Below are 15068 nucleotides of genomic sequence, written 5' to 3' on the forward strand. Positions count from 1 at the left end.
TACTGTGGGACAAGTCAGGAACTGCATTGCTTGGCCAAGTGGTGACTGGAATGGGAGTCACTGAGAACCTTTTTCCATGTTAGGACTCAGGTCCTGAAATGCAGGTTGTGCCAGCTGGGCTCTGCAGACTGGACCTCGGGCTGCTGTTGGGCAGTGTGTTCCCTCTAATCTCCTAATCTGGCCTTCAGTGTGCTCATGGCAGGTTTTAGTATTTTGTACTTGGTGATCACAATAGGTTTGTGAACCCCAACCTGGAACCTAATATGATTTGAATATTTAATTCAGTGTATTAAATACTATATTCAGAAGTGGCAGATGAATTGCTAACCTTCAGTGTACATTGCATGGAGTGTGTCTTGGATGTAGCCCTTGAATTATGAGGGATGGGGTAAAGATTCACTGTCTAGAATGAAGCAGTTGCCCATGATTTGAACTGTTGTGATTATTTATCTAATCAACAACACAGAACTCCCAAACCACACAATCCCTCAAACCAGAAATATGATTTTACCTTTGGCAATACAGGAGCCATTCTGTGAAGGCAACTTTGACAGTGTTGTTCCAAGTATTTCTTCATTCACAGAAGTCTGGTGCCATCATCAGTAAGCGGAGGCGTTCCCTGTTACAAATCTCTGGTTTCACATCCAAGAAAACCAAGACACTGGAGTAGGTAAGTCCTTCCCTGACTCTGACCTGCAGTTTTTAGGCTGTTCAATTTGAGAGCAAAGTTGCAGCAGTGGAGGAGAAACACTTGGCATCTTGTCATGAAGAAAGCTCATGTGAATGGAGTATTTATGAGAGAAAGCTGCCAAGTCAGCAACTTCACTTACTGGTTTCACAAGCTGTTTTTCCTTTAAAAGAGACCAAAGAACTGGAACAGGCTCCAGGTAAAGCAGAACTAAGGGAATGAAGTAAAGCTGTGTGTTAGTCCAACAGGAACTTTATTTGAGGGTGATTAAATACCCCTGCTGCTGGCCAAAAATTACAGATGTGTAAGAGTTGCACCATGGAATGCACAGTAAGAGATGGGAACAGTAAAATTGAGTTGTCTAATCAGCTGTGATGGAATATTGAGGGAAATAGCTCATAGATTCTATAACAAATTTTATTAGACAGGAAAAAATACTTTTCTAAGAGATGTCAGTTAAAATTTGGAACTGAAGGTAAGTGCACAGGTGGGAAAACTGGAAAAAAAAATTGTGTGGGGCTTCTGAGAGACAGAAGATGAAATAAATGGGGAGAAGCTCTTAAAGATGGCTGCAGTGCTCTAGAAAACATTTTCTTACATTGTTAGAATGCTGTGGTGCTCAGCTTTATGCCCCAATAAATAATTTTCTAGACCATACACAGTTGAGGGATAAAACTTTTATTTAAAAAAAAATTCAAATTTCTCTTGACACATAAGTCTTAGTTGAGGTAAGTGAATGTACTAGCTTAGGAAAACAACTTTGAGGATTGGGTTTCATAAGCCATTAACACTCTGTTGCTTGCAGGGCTCCAAGAGCTAGAGGTGCAAATTGTACAGGAAGTGTCAAGTTTTCCATCCAGCTGAACTCTGCTGCGGAAGAACAGAATTTACACCTTTTAGTTCAAGCCTCTTCCGCTTCTTTGCATCCTTTGTTCCTTTAGTGCTCGGGTTTCTTGCCCTGAGACTCCTCACTCCTCTCCTGTTCACAAGGTGCAGCTCCAAGAGGTGGCCTCAAAGTACCTCATTTGCAATTTGGACAGCGAGGCTTGTGCCAAGTTCAAATAAAAAACAAAACCACCACAATAACAACAAAAGAACCATTGGCAAACTGCCCTCATTCAACACCCAGCTAAAGCCTGAAGGCAGGAAAACTTCTCTTGCCTTCCCCAGCTCTCCCAGGCAGCAGTAGGGGCCTCTCATGGCCCTTCACAGTCACCTTCAGCTGCTCTTCTGTATATCCTGAACAACCTGACAAGGTATTGCCACCTCTGGAAGTACCTGAATTCAAGGTTTAAGCTTTATTTTCTAATATGTAAGTAAATATCCTGCAGAATCTACAGTCTGACCAGCCCTTGCAAAAGCAGATGAAAAGGTACCTGAGCCATTGGTACCTCAGAAGTGTGGATATTCACAATTTCAGTTTCCATATGGTAAAAGTACTAAGTTACAACTAGTACCTGATACCTGAAGTGTGTAAGTAGAACTGCCAGCACTATTACATGGAGCAAGATTTAAGTCAGCTGCTATCTGGAGTGGTAGCCTGACCCTCTGAGCAGGACTGACACTTTCATCTACTGAATCTTTTTGTAAAAGTACTGAAAACACTCTTCACAGGAGAACTGAAGTAACATTGAAAGCACAGGATAAGCCAGTATTCTCTTTTTCCCTAAAACTGAACTAGTGAAGCTTTCAAAACTAAGAGTACTGCAGGCCCTTTGTTGCTAACAGTGGATGATCTGACCTGTGGCAGTTCAGTCTTCCTCACTTCATGTCTTCCAGCCAATTCCAACCTAACTGCTTTGTGCAGGTTCTTTGCACTCATCTAAATCCACACATATTTTTTTATTCTTGTAAATGCTATAAATACCAACAGCCATTCTCCTTGTCTGAAATTCTTGTACCCGTGCTACAGCTACTTAGGGAAAAATTCAGGCAGGATGGCTGATCTTTCTTGTACTGATAGTGTGAGTATGGACTAAATTAATTGTAAAATAAGCTTTTATGCTTTAAGCTTATTATGGTAGCATAGAGGGCTAATGTAGCACATTGCCACTTGAAGGAAAGGCAGTAAGTATGATTGTCTAGGCTTTATAAAAATAGGGCTATTCTAACATGATAAAATATATTTCATTTTAATTGAACTTGAGGTAAGAAGCCCCCCAATGAGTGTTACTTCTAAATATTCTTTAAATCCAGTAGCATTGCAATCTTTTGACCAGGAATAGGCTCTGAGACTGAGCTTATCCATCTTAGCTGCTCCTTAGAGTTAAAATGTGTAACTTCTGAATTCCAAGTTATTTAATTCACACTATTATTTATCCCATCCTGCTCTATGGAGGAGACAGCTTAATTACCACCATCTCTTCAATTCTGACTGCCTGCCTCAGGTTAAATCTGCCTGAAGCCCACCCAAAGCCCATCTCCCTTACTCCAGGTGGAGCTCCAGCAGCAGCTGCAGTGCTTGGGCCATCCACCTGCGCTGACTGCCCAGTGTCCCCAGGCAGAATTTGGGATTGCCAGGATTCCTGCACATCACAACAGCACTTGTGTTGCCAGACAGTAAGAGAAGGTTGTCTCTGTGTGTTAGGAGGGCTCTGAGGAATCACAGCTGCCAATCCACAGGTTGAGCTCAGGTACCAAATCACTGAGACTTGCTCTGACACAGGCTGTGTGTAAATTGTAACCAGGGAAGACATTCAGAGAGGCTCAGGATAACATCCTGCTCTGGCTGTTGGTCTGCTTGAGGCAGCCGTGCATGGCCAATGTAAGCATCACCATGCAGCTACCCTAGAAAACATATTCCAAGTGACAACACAGAAAACAGTTCAAGAAGCATGGAAATAAGGCACTTAAGTGAGACAGTAACAGGCTGGCTCCCTCTGAGCCCCAGGCTGGCTCAGATGTCCCTGCTGCGGAGGGATGAACAGTACCATGCGCGGAGGAAGCCCCGCTGCCCGCTCAGACTCCTAAGGCAGCATCGTGCACAAGGAAGCATAGCAGGACCTCACTGCTCTAAATACTGTGCTCTGAGTGGTATAAATACAACTTTGGTCCATTACCACCCCTAAAATGCTTACTTCACAGAGCAGCAGCCTGAAGCAAAGTTAATTCTACACAACGCGCGTACCCTGAGACGAGTACAATGAAATACTGACAAAAATCAAGTCTAGAGGAAAAAAAGGAAAGGTCTGATGGACTGCTTAAATTAATTTGCCTACACAAATGCTTGTTTCTAGCTTTTTTCAGAGTAACAAATCCAATGTTTCACAATTATTATTTAAATGAATCCAGTACAAAGTACAATATAGTGGAGTTCAAGTACTATAAAGGCAGGGGTTTGTTACCAGATTGTTGTCAAACAGCTGGAAACTCAGCTTTTAACATTACACTTTACAGCAAAACCAAAAAATCCCTTTACTCACTGCTAGAAGACCAAAACCTTCCAGCCTGGGTATGAAAATGAACATCCAAAATACAAAGAGCCACAGCACTGATCAAGTACCCAGTCAAAAACCACTTCTCTGTTGTTAGAGCTGATGGTTACTCGAAGCTTGAAGTTTCCTCCCTCGTTGCTGCAGGGTCCCAACTGCACAACTTCCATGTCAAATGTCACAGTCGAGCCAGAAGTAACAGCAGGCAACTGGTTTGTCATCTCTTTTCCATTTACAAATACTGCCCCTGAAACAGTCAGCATATCTAACAATATTTCTCATTTTCTGTACATACTAATGTGCAAGACCACATCTCTATTTTTTGCAGGCACATAGGGAAGAAACCCTGCTGCATTTCTCTTGTCACATGGAAGAGGTTGCAATAAGTGCAAGCAGGAAGAGGAGATCTGTGATCTCACCAAAGATTTAACTGCACGAGCAGCACATACATGAAAGTTGCTCGTATGTAATGCAGGGATCTAAAGAGCCAGGGGCTGTGGGTTTTGGGAAGGAATTCCAAATTGAACAAATGGTTCAGACTCACCATTTGTGCTGACACACACGGCTTTGTCCCGTTGCAGGGAGTCGTCGCCGTTGCGCTGCTCCACGCACACTCCCAGGCTGTCCCGGCGGTCTGGCTGTCCCACGGTCTCAATTCTAACAGCAAAAAGGTAAGTCAAAACCTGAAGCTTTAAATTAAAACATACCATGAACTCCAGACCCCTGCACTGTGCTCCAGGGCTCTCAACAAATTCATCCAAACTTTTGGGGAAATCCCTGCTGAATGACCAAAATTCCTGTGAGAGCTCCACTGAGCAATAGTCTATTAATCTGAAGAAAATATGAAGTAGACCTTTGCTTCCTGCAAAATTCCAGTGTTATTTAATGCAATTCTCCACTGTCACAGCTCTGAAGAAAATGCAAACAAGTTGTGCAAGTGACCAGGGACTCATTTCCCTTTGGGCCCCAGCAGAGGAGTGAGGCTGCACAGTTTGTACACTGAAGGGCTGTTCTGGACTTGAGTCCTTTCTCTAGTCCTGCCACCACTCAAAGGTGCTAAATCCTACTTTACAGAGAGCCTGAGTGACTCAGGAAATTCAGGTGGTCTTTTCTAGAAAGAAAAGCAGTTGTTATTTTCATTGCAGCTTGAGAGAAAAAACTGATCCATGGTTGTTGGCAAACAAAGGAAAACTTCAGCAAAACTTTCAAGAACAACAATTAAATGGGGCAGTAGACTGGCACATAATGAGTTAACTCTTCAGAAACAAAAATAAAATTGGAACCATATTTTACTTTTGCACTATTAGGTTTTTCAATCTCCTGGGAATGCCACTAAGAGAGCCTCACACTGTAAAGCAAAGGGAAAACTATTATTTGAATCTCCAAGAAGCTTTTACTTTGGAAGAGATCCACCATGCTTTCCCAAAGCAACTCTAAAGGAGATTTCAAATTCATTTTGGTGCACAACAAAACCTTGTCTCTGCAGCCCAGACACAGAACTTGGTCAAGCACCACCAGTTTCCATTTGCCTCAGCACACAGACAGTTCCATCCGTGGGGTAGCACAGGAGCTGCCTCAGCTTGTCAGCAGGGCTGTGCTGGGCTCCTGGCAAAGTCAGTGTGGCCACCACAGTGCAGCTCCTGGGTGACCCCAAATCACAAGCCTGGCCACAAGGACTGTGGCCCCCCACAGCAAACAAAGCTTTAGAGAGATAGATGAAGAGCTGGTCACTGTGGAGAAATGTTCCCTTCACTAAGGGAAGCTCCCTGGAGGCTGCAAGGAAACAGGAGACTTGACCTAGAGCAGTGATGTTTTCCTACAGCTTGGCCAAATGCTTCACCTCAGGACAACTGCCACAGTTTATCTTTAAAATGTAGATACAAAGCACTGTGTTTATCACAGCTTCACTGCTCGCTGACAAGCTGTGCCTGGGCCCTAAACACAGAGAACACAGAGCTGCTTGTGAATAATAACTTGTGTTCCAACAGCTGGAGAAAGTCAAGCACCAAGTAGTACATGTCCCAGCTCAGGAAAATCTCTCACACTTCCAAACCAGAAGCTACTCTTGGACCTTGGAAGAGGAACAAAACCAATTTTTGAGGTTGTTTTCAACCTCAAGATTTGTGTCACAATAGTTCTTGTGGACACATGGTTTTTCTAGCTCTGCCATTCTGAAACAATCTCCTCTTGGAGAGAAGTCCATAACCAAAATGTGAAGCAAAACATTTTCATATGCTACCAATAAAAAAACTATAAAAAACACTGGACTGAGAGAGAACCAAGGGAAGCCTCAAGGTTCTGCCTTTAATTTCACAGGCATTGCTGAGCCAAGAGAAGTTAAATCTAGCAATAGATTTCAAATGAAAGCTTTAGATCTTTTTATCCATCTCAGACAGGGCAACTGAATACATCCTACAGCCATCTAAAGTTAACATGATCTGTTACCAGGAAGGGATAAATGAAACACCATGGAATAAGTAATCAAAGTACCATGAACAGCCCTCTTTAATTGTCTTTGGGGGCTGCCTGCTGTACAGCAAGTAGTTTTATTTAACCAGGGAAAAGATGAAACAAAGCTTTAGAGTCTCTGAGGTCTGTAATCACAACTGACATATCCACAAGGACATTCCTCATAGCCTGTTAAACAGCATCATCTCAGGGATAGGATGACAGGCAGCAAAGCTGCCAAGCTTTTTAATCATGTTCTGTATCAAATGGAAAGCCTGAAATTCACAAGATCCCTTTTCCCCTCTGGATCTTCTAATGCCAGTTTCAAGCAGTCTGACCAGCAGTAATTATCTCACATGTTAAATGCATTGCTGCCAGACTGTCATGCCACAGAACATCAGCGTTGTCATGTCCAGAGTCCTCAGAGCCAGTGAATAGTCTGGGAAGGAAAGCACACCCTGACCCAAGGTTAAAAGGAACTAGAGGCAAAGCTCCACTGACTTCAGCCAGTAACAGCTGCTACAACATACCAGCAACTTCAACATTCCATAGATCTCCTCAGCATGAGCTATATTTTACCATCCCTCAGGAGTTCACTCACCTTTCTTTTTATGTAAGTGTAGGTCCTGCAATAACATCAGGTGCTTTCCTACAAAGCCAGAAAGCTGAACTAAAGGAAGGTCAGATGTCAGAGACACTACCTGACTGGAGCTGAGCTAAAACTCAAAAAGGTTTACACACAATTCAGATGTGACAGCTCACAGGGGATGCACCAGGCACCCAAAAAAAGACTTGCCTGAATGTTAATGTTTGCCCACAGAAATAAGTAGGAGCTTTGGAGTAGAGCACACCACACGACTGGGAATCATTCCGAAGCGCTATGTTTCTTCGGCTGCTCAAGCTGTAACCCTCCAGACCAGCTGTCCATTCTTCAAAGGAAACAAACAAAAAAAGCAAGAAAATTGTGAACCTCAACTTCATCCTGTCTGTGCAAAACCAAGCCAGTCCCAATATCTACTCAGTTCACCTCATGCAGCTTAAGCTATATTAAGAACAGAGGCTGTTTTTGCCTTTTTCTTATGGAGAGATTTGTTTTTCAAATAAATTACAATTACAAAAAGTATTTTCCAGCTCAGAGTTCACCAGGAGTTCACTCTTTGCTGCAATCCCTGCCAAGTCTTATTGTAGGAAAAGGAAAGCCTTCATTACCCATTGCACTTAGAAATTTCTAAGCAAAGAGAAAATTAAAGTTTTCCTCTCTCCAAGATAAGAGCTTGTTATGAGCTGTAGGTCATGAAAAACGCTTATGCTGTGGTGAGGGAGAAGAAAAAATCATGTTTCCCAAGGCTAAGGAAGCAGTGAGCCACCTGTGACAGGTTCACAGAGTGTCCCTCAGCCAAGGAAGCCAAGAATGAATTGTAGAATGGAGGGACAGCTCATCACACATCACACACACCCCCCAAAGCCAGAGCCAGCCCCATCACACAGGCAGCAGCTCCAGCCAGCTGTAGCCCCACAGCAGGTAAGGGTGAGCGGTACCGTGGGGGACCAGCGTGGTGCGGCCGATCTGGGGGACGCTCCAGGGGCTCCACTCCTGCCGCCCATCCCCGCGGGCGCACACCCGGAACTGGTAATCCACGTTGGGGTCGATGTGCAGCACGATGAACTCCGTCTCTGAGCCCACGTACACATCCTCAAAGTGGCTGGCGGTGCTCTTGCGGTACTGCAGCCGGTAGTCCTGGGGTATGAAATCATCGTCCACCTGCAGAAACATTTACTGCGTCAAAAAGGACCCCTCTGCTTCTCCCTTCCCCTCTGAAGGGGCACATGGCAGCACAGCACTGCAGGTGATCAGACTCAAGGTATTTCAGAGCAGAAAATGTGCCTTCTAGGAAGTAACATCAGTATCTGAACCAACAGAAAGATGTATCAAAATTATTTTATTACAGTTAGAAAATATCTACAGAAGAAGAAACATTTAACAGAAGGCTGTTCATTCTAGCAGAGATATAAAAATATCCTTCAGCCAAAAGCTGAAAACAACTTTGCAGAAGAAATTCTATGCCAATTTTTAACAGCAAGGGAAAATTAGTGTTGTCCTTCATAAACTATTCCAAGGAATAATTTCCAGTTCTTTGATATCCGAGTCAAAAGATATTTACACACACACCCCCTCAAAAAAAACCCTGCATTATCCCCCAGGCACAACCAAATTCAGGGAACTCCTGTGTAGCACAGAATATTAGACCCCACCTGACAGCAGTGCCTATGGTTTAATAATCTGAGTCCACATCCTTTACAAGTGAAGGGTGGCCAACAAATGGCTGTTGCTAGAACAACAAAGGTTTGTTTGATGCTGCCAAGGACCACAGAGCTGTCCAACAGCAACTAAACCACATCAGACCACAGCAGTGGTTTACTCAAAAATAGTTTTTGTGTATTGAAGAGAAAGGCTACTGAACTAGCTAATATAATAATATTTTCTTTTTTTACCCACTGCATTTCCCTAGGAACACAAATGTATTTAGGGGTAAAAGCATAACAGAGCAAGTCCATCCTGGGTCTGCTAAACCAAGTGTCACTGCAAGCATAAACCTCAGCACCAACCACAAAAGATTAGATGGTACACCATCACTGGACTACCTTGTCTTTAAATGACACCATTACAAAAAAAACAAAACAACACTTCTCAAGTTTTTAACTCCACACTGGAGTGGACCAGTCCTTGAAAAGCAGTAGAGAAATCAGAAAAAAAGTGGCTTGTTTGGGTTCTTTTAGAAAAAAACTCAAGTCTAAAGGATTTTCTCACAGGATGTTTTACCTACCTTACACCATCGGACTAAAATACCTCCAGGCTTTTCCACAAATTCCTCCAGCTGTACAGGTGGGCGGGATGCCACAGTTCCATGTCTGAATATTTGATTTTTCAATATGGTAAGGAGGCAGTCATCCAGTTGGGCAGATAAACAAGGCACATCAACCAAGGAGGGCACTTCTGGCAAGCTGAGAAAGGAAAGTCTGCTGTAATGAGAGTGGCCAGCTTCTACAAATTCCTGTTTCATCCATATACTTGAATCTGTGCAGATTTGCAAAGAGAGAACAGCTGCAGAAATTGGCACGTGCACTCCAAACTTAAAAGACTCAAAAAACATTGTGCTTCAGCCCTAACCAGACTGTTTGTCAGCAAATACTCTGAAACACAGCCTGTTCTACAGGGAGTGGCTTCATCCTTCACAAATAAACAGCCTATATTCCCACAGAACATATGGAGGGTGAAAACCCCCTCCATTCTGTGAGTGCCAGCCCCAATCAGTCTGTGAAACAAAAGGACAGCAGCACCTCAAATGAATCTTTTGAGGAAAGGGAGCAGAAAGCTTTTGTTTCAAAGGAGAAAAGATCCCCTACAAAGAAGGGCATATGTGCCACTGCCTCAGATCACCTCAGAATCTTGCTGTCTTACCTATCTAGCTGAATATGTAGAGCTTTTTTTGTAAAGTTGCAAAGTTTCTCATTCTGTTGTCCCACATCTCCATCGACTGCACTCTCTCCTGCAACCAAACAGTAAAAATATTCCTAATGAGAGAATGTCCACAGAAAGCATTCTTTGCTTCAAAGCATAACCAGTTCTGACATGAACAACCAATTACATGTGAAGCACTCTCAGCACTTTTGCTAGTCTTAGCTAGAAAATACAATTACAGGTAACAATATAAAGCCTATCTAGCAACTTTTGAAGCTCTCAAAGGTACCTGTAGACACACCCATAATGGATGTAATAGTTTGCCTCAGGTCTCAGACAGGAACAGAACTGGGGTTAGATGCCAAAAATCAGGATTATTAATCCCTTTCTCCACCAGCTTTAAATGATGAAAAAAAGTAAAGCACCTTCACTGATCAGAAAATAAAAAAGCAGGCACTTCCAAAGCAAGAGATAATTTCAGTCATTGTTCTTGTTTTGATTGTTTGCTACAATCAAAATGGTACTGTTGTCACAATGAAGGAAATAATCCATGCATTGAAGTGTGGAGATAAATACAAATATTTTCCTAAGCTTGCCATATAAAGTAGCATCCCACACTTCATCTTACAGAGACGTATGCTCCAGTCTCCTGTCTGCTGACTTGAGGGTAATTTACAACTTCAGCAAGCTCAGTCCTTTTCCAAGTGGAGGATTACACATTACAAATCTCTGAAGGAAAGCACACGTCATAATTGGCAGCAGGAGATTTAACAACCATGAGGCTTAACTCCTTTCTGACTCAGCTGCAGCATGTGCTTGTCCTGCCCACAGCACTCGGTGATGCTCCTGCTCAGAGCACCCAGGGGATGGGAACTGCAGCGAGTCAGCTTCTCATGAGACCCCATAGAATTCCACACAAAAAAATTTTGCCACCACCCTGATTCAGCGACCTGAGACTGAAAATATAAACAAGGTGAATATCAATTGTCCCAAAGTTGTGGTGGTAGAAAAAAACCCCAACAAATTAATCCTTAAACACTGTCGCTGCTCCTGTGAGCAGGAGGCACTGAGCTCCCAAGCCAGCACAAAGCTCAGGGCTGAGGAGGAACTGGGAGCTTTCCCACCCCTGGGACACAGCTCAATGTGCTTTAGCTCCCAGAACTGAGCTCATGCTGAAAGAAAGTTAAAGTTGAGACATGAGAACAATGCAAGGAAACTGCCAACACACTCACAGCTCAGACATGCTCCCAGTAGGTTCTCCAGCCTGGGGAAAACAGGCAAGAGTGACATTCCTTTCTGCCGAGGTATTTAGCATCAGCAGTGTATAGTCTGGCCCTTACAGTAATATTCCATATGTCCATTTTTGTCTGCCTCATCTTCAGACTTTAGAGAAATTTTCCCCATGGAGTGGCCATTTTATTCCTCGTGTTCCCCGCCAACAGCAAACACAATCACACTCAGCAGGACAATGTGCTTATTTCAGCTGCTACTTCAGCAGGACAGACATCCTTACTTCACCAAAACAGACACTTTGCTATAGTGCTACCCAAAATGTATTTTATTGCAAAGCAGGCTGACATGCTTTCCTGTCTAGCCTGGAGAGGCAGTGAATGTCTCTACAGTGAAATAATTCTCAAATAGGTACTTCCTGCCCTTCAGGAGAGGCTACACTGACATATGTACACCCTAGGACTGGAGTGAAATGTTGAAATACAGATCTGTAAGAGATAATAGCGATCAGATCTTTACTACATCTATCCAATTCTTAACATTTAGTCTGAGATAAGTCCAAAATGAGCTAAACACACTGATAATAATGGGAATATTCCAGACTTTTGACAGACCCACACTGGAAGGCAGAGCTAAGACTCAGCACGAGGTCCTGCCTCACCTTCCCGGAGCAGATCATCGGCTGTGCTGACTCCGTGCTCGATCAGTTTCTGGCACTCATCCAGGGGCTTGATGCTCTCTTGCTCTATGACATCCACTTCCTGCAGCAGGGACATCAGTCGCTCGTCCAGCAGCTTCTTTAGGGTCCCTTTCAAATCGCTAAAATGCTGCTCAAGCACATCTCTGGTCAATGTTGCACTATCTTTGATCTGGATTCAGGTAACAGGAAAGAAGGATTCAGGATAAAGGCAAAGGCCATGAACATTTTTTATTTTTCTGAAGCATCTCATCCACATTTGCTGGAGAAAAGCTGTGAGTGGAGTCTGCTTTAAAAAATGACCACTGGCAGTTAACAAATTAGTGAAGTTATTTTTAATACATGTACAGCTGGGAGGCAAAGAAACCAGCCTGGACGAGGGGAAGAGCATATTAACTAAGCAAAATACAACTTGGATTATGGGTGCTTCAGTCAAGGAATTTTTCTTGTCAGAAAAATCCAAATGCTCTGTAGATCTCCTCCCTGCTGCCCCTCAAAAATCCACTGCTGTAATCCTACTCAAAAACCACTCTGCCATCATACACAGATCCTCCTTCTTGCAAACAAAAACCTATCATTAGAAGACTATCTAGGAGCACTTTTGCAAGCCCTAACACTTCACTGGATTTTTAAAATCCTCATAAAACTACTTTCTTTTCAATTTCATTCAAACAGCCATCCTTGGACATCCGTGACAGGACAGGGTGAACAGCAAGTCTGTTTTGATTCCAGAAAAACCCAACCACAGAAGGTTCTACAAGTGCTCATTAAAATGTCTGCAAATTTGCTGAATCTGGCTTTTAGGGAAGAAAACACACTTGAACATCCCTGAGCTAAAGATGCAAAAATAAGAAGCAACCATTTCCTTGTAAACAACTTTTATAAGTCAAGCACACAAGGAAATGCTGCAACACACTCACGGCCTTAAACGTAATTTCTAGATCTTTAGAAGTACAGACAACCAACACAGGAAGTTCTCTGGTCAGGTAAAATAAATTTCCTTTCAACAAATATTCATGAAGCTCTGCAACTGCCACACAGCTCTGTTTCCCTTTTCTTGTAATTTCAATGCTTCAGGGAAAAAAAAAAAAGGAAGTATTTAGCTTTGTGAAGGGGTGGGGCAAAGGAAGGCAGAACACTCACTTCTCCAAGCTCTTTACCTCCATTATGGGCAGATACAAATTCAGCATCTCAGCCCCAGAATTAGATACTGCTCACCATGCAAAAGAGGAAATGCAAGTCCCTGAACACACAGAGCTGTGTGAAGTTTGCAGAAAATCATGTCCCATTGGTCCCAAGGAAAAGGATGCAACACAAGTGATCCACTCCTATCACGTCAGCCAACCAGACCTCAAATAATAAAGCTGACACTATACGAACCCCAGTGTAGCACATTCAACACTTTGGGAACACAGGGAACTCTTGGATGTGCACAAAACAGCAAGTGGTCCTGAACGTGGAAAGAGAGAAAACAGAAACATGCACACAGCAAAGAAATTGCCCCCGAGAGGAAAGGGAAAGGTGAGCTAACTACACACTCACTGCACAAAGGCACAGGGGCTGCCTCTCACTGCACTTGGAATTGCCAAGCAGCACTTCAAGATGACAAGGTGTGGATGAAAGCCATGAACAATTCATTTTCTTAAGCAGCCTGTGGTTTCAATGCTGACTAATTAAACATCCAGTGATCACCCACATGTGCTGGGACCAGGACACTCACTCAGCAGATTTACAGCAGGTTTCTGCACTAACGGGACCTGCTTCAGAAAAATTAACAGGTCACCACAGAAACATTCTCTAAGTTTGGTTTTGTTTTTATTTACCCCTTGCAGAGCTGAATTGAAGACAGCAAGGCATCACTTCCAGTCTGCAAACCCTCCTAAGCTGAGAGGCTGCCCGAGCAGAGGAGCCAGCCCTGCACTGTGGTTCTCCCAGCCCACACGTGCCTATCTCCTCCTGCATCTCCTGGTGGGTGGGTCACAGGCCCGGTGGAACTCTGCCCCAGCACAGACAAACCAGCTAACCTGGAATGCTGGCAGCCCTCCTGCCTGACCCACGGAGTACGTGACCCAGGCACTGTGGTGCATGGGGACAGCAGCCTTCAGCAGCATCCAAACCAGGGAGCAGCTTGCCCAGGCAGGCACCCGATGTGAAGATGGGGTAACGCTCCCTATTAAATCAGACTTAGCATCCCAGAAACTTTGGAAAACGTAGTTCTTTAAACTATTTATTCCTGCCTGGGAAAGTTCCCTACGGTCCCAGAAAATGAGGCTCGGCTCAGTAACAGACTTCAGCTCGCATCCCTTTCCTCCGACACGTCACACATCTGCCCATTCCCACGCCCTCCATCTCCGGCACCTCCCGAGGCCGGTCCAGGGCTCTCATCACACCCGGTCCGCCGGGGCTCCCCGTCCTCCACCGTCCCCACACCTGAGCCCCATCCCGGCTCTACCGGGATGAACAAACGCCAGGCCCCGGGAGAGGAGCGGCCGGGACCCGCCGCCGCCTCAGCGGGGTCCCCTGTGCCGGCCACCCCCACCGGGCCCACCTGCCCCCTGTGCTCCCGGAGCAGCTCCGGGGAGCCCCCGTCCCGCTTCCCCACCTGCTCCCGCGCCTGGTGCAGCCCCCGCAGCCGCTGCTGCAGCTCCCGCCGGTAGCTCCGCGCCGCCTCGATGCTCTCCCGGGCCTCCTGCAAGAGGAGCCGCACCTCGGCCTCGGCCTCGGCGGCGGCCTCCATGGGCAGCCGCGGCGGCAAGCGAGGCGGCGGCGGGGCGGGGCGGGCGGACCTCGCCCCCGGAAGGGCCGCGCATCCGCGGGGCGGGGCGGGAAGCGCGGCGGGAGCGGGAGACAGCCCCGGGGCACGGACCGGCGGCTGATGACGTCAGCGAAGCGTGACGTCATCGGCGGACAGGGCGCACGATAGCCTCGTGACGTCACGGCCGCGGCGCGAAAACCCGACTAAGAGCGGTGAAGGCGGGAGGGGGAGCGGAAGGAGGCGCGGCCTCGGCGGAGAAGGGGCGGGGCGGCTCCGCGCCGGTCCGCCTGCGTCACGTGACCTGAACAACGCGCGGCCGTTGGGCAGCGCGCGCGGGACACGTGGGAGAGGCCCGAGGC

General features: G+C 45.4%; 1 protein-coding gene across 1 annotated transcript; it reads right to left on the bottom strand.

The window, feature by feature from the left end:
• Positions 1 to 1350: 1350 nt before the first annotated feature.
• CRLF3 (cytokine receptor like factor 3) lies at positions 1351 to 15068 on the bottom strand. Its single transcript, XM_086857405.1, has 8 exons — positions 14557 to 15068; positions 11919 to 12126; positions 10028 to 10115; positions 9393 to 9570; positions 8107 to 8329; positions 7364 to 7496; positions 4664 to 4776; positions 1351 to 4366 (listed from the first exon to the last, which is right to left on the bottom strand). The coding sequence occupies exons 1-8, from the start codon at positions 14689 to 14691 to the stop codon at positions 4113 to 4115; spliced, it is 1332 nt and encodes a 443-aa protein (XP_086713531.1). The 5' UTR covers positions 14692 to 15068; the 3' UTR covers positions 1351 to 4112.

The sequence above is a fragment of the Cyanistes caeruleus genome, chromosome 19, assembly GCF_971803275.1.
Source record: "Cyanistes caeruleus chromosome 19, bCyaCae1.hap1.1, whole genome shotgun sequence".
In the NCBI taxonomy this organism is placed as follows: Eukaryota; Metazoa; Chordata; class Aves; order Passeriformes; family Paridae; genus Cyanistes; species Cyanistes caeruleus.

Coding starts and splice junctions, on each gene's coding strand:
- CRLF3 (XM_086857405.1), bottom strand. CDS start 14,691: ATGGAGGCCGCCGCCGAGGCCGAGGCCGAGGTGCGGCTCCTCTTGCAG. Junction 8,330..9,392: donor TTTTAGTCCGATGGTGTAAG/GTAGGTAAAACA, acceptor ATGTTTCTGCAG/GTGGACGATGATTTCATACC. Junction 4,367..4,663: donor CGTGTGTGTCAGCACAAATG/GTGAGTCTGAAC, acceptor TGACTGTTTCAG/GGGCAGTATTTGTAAATGGA.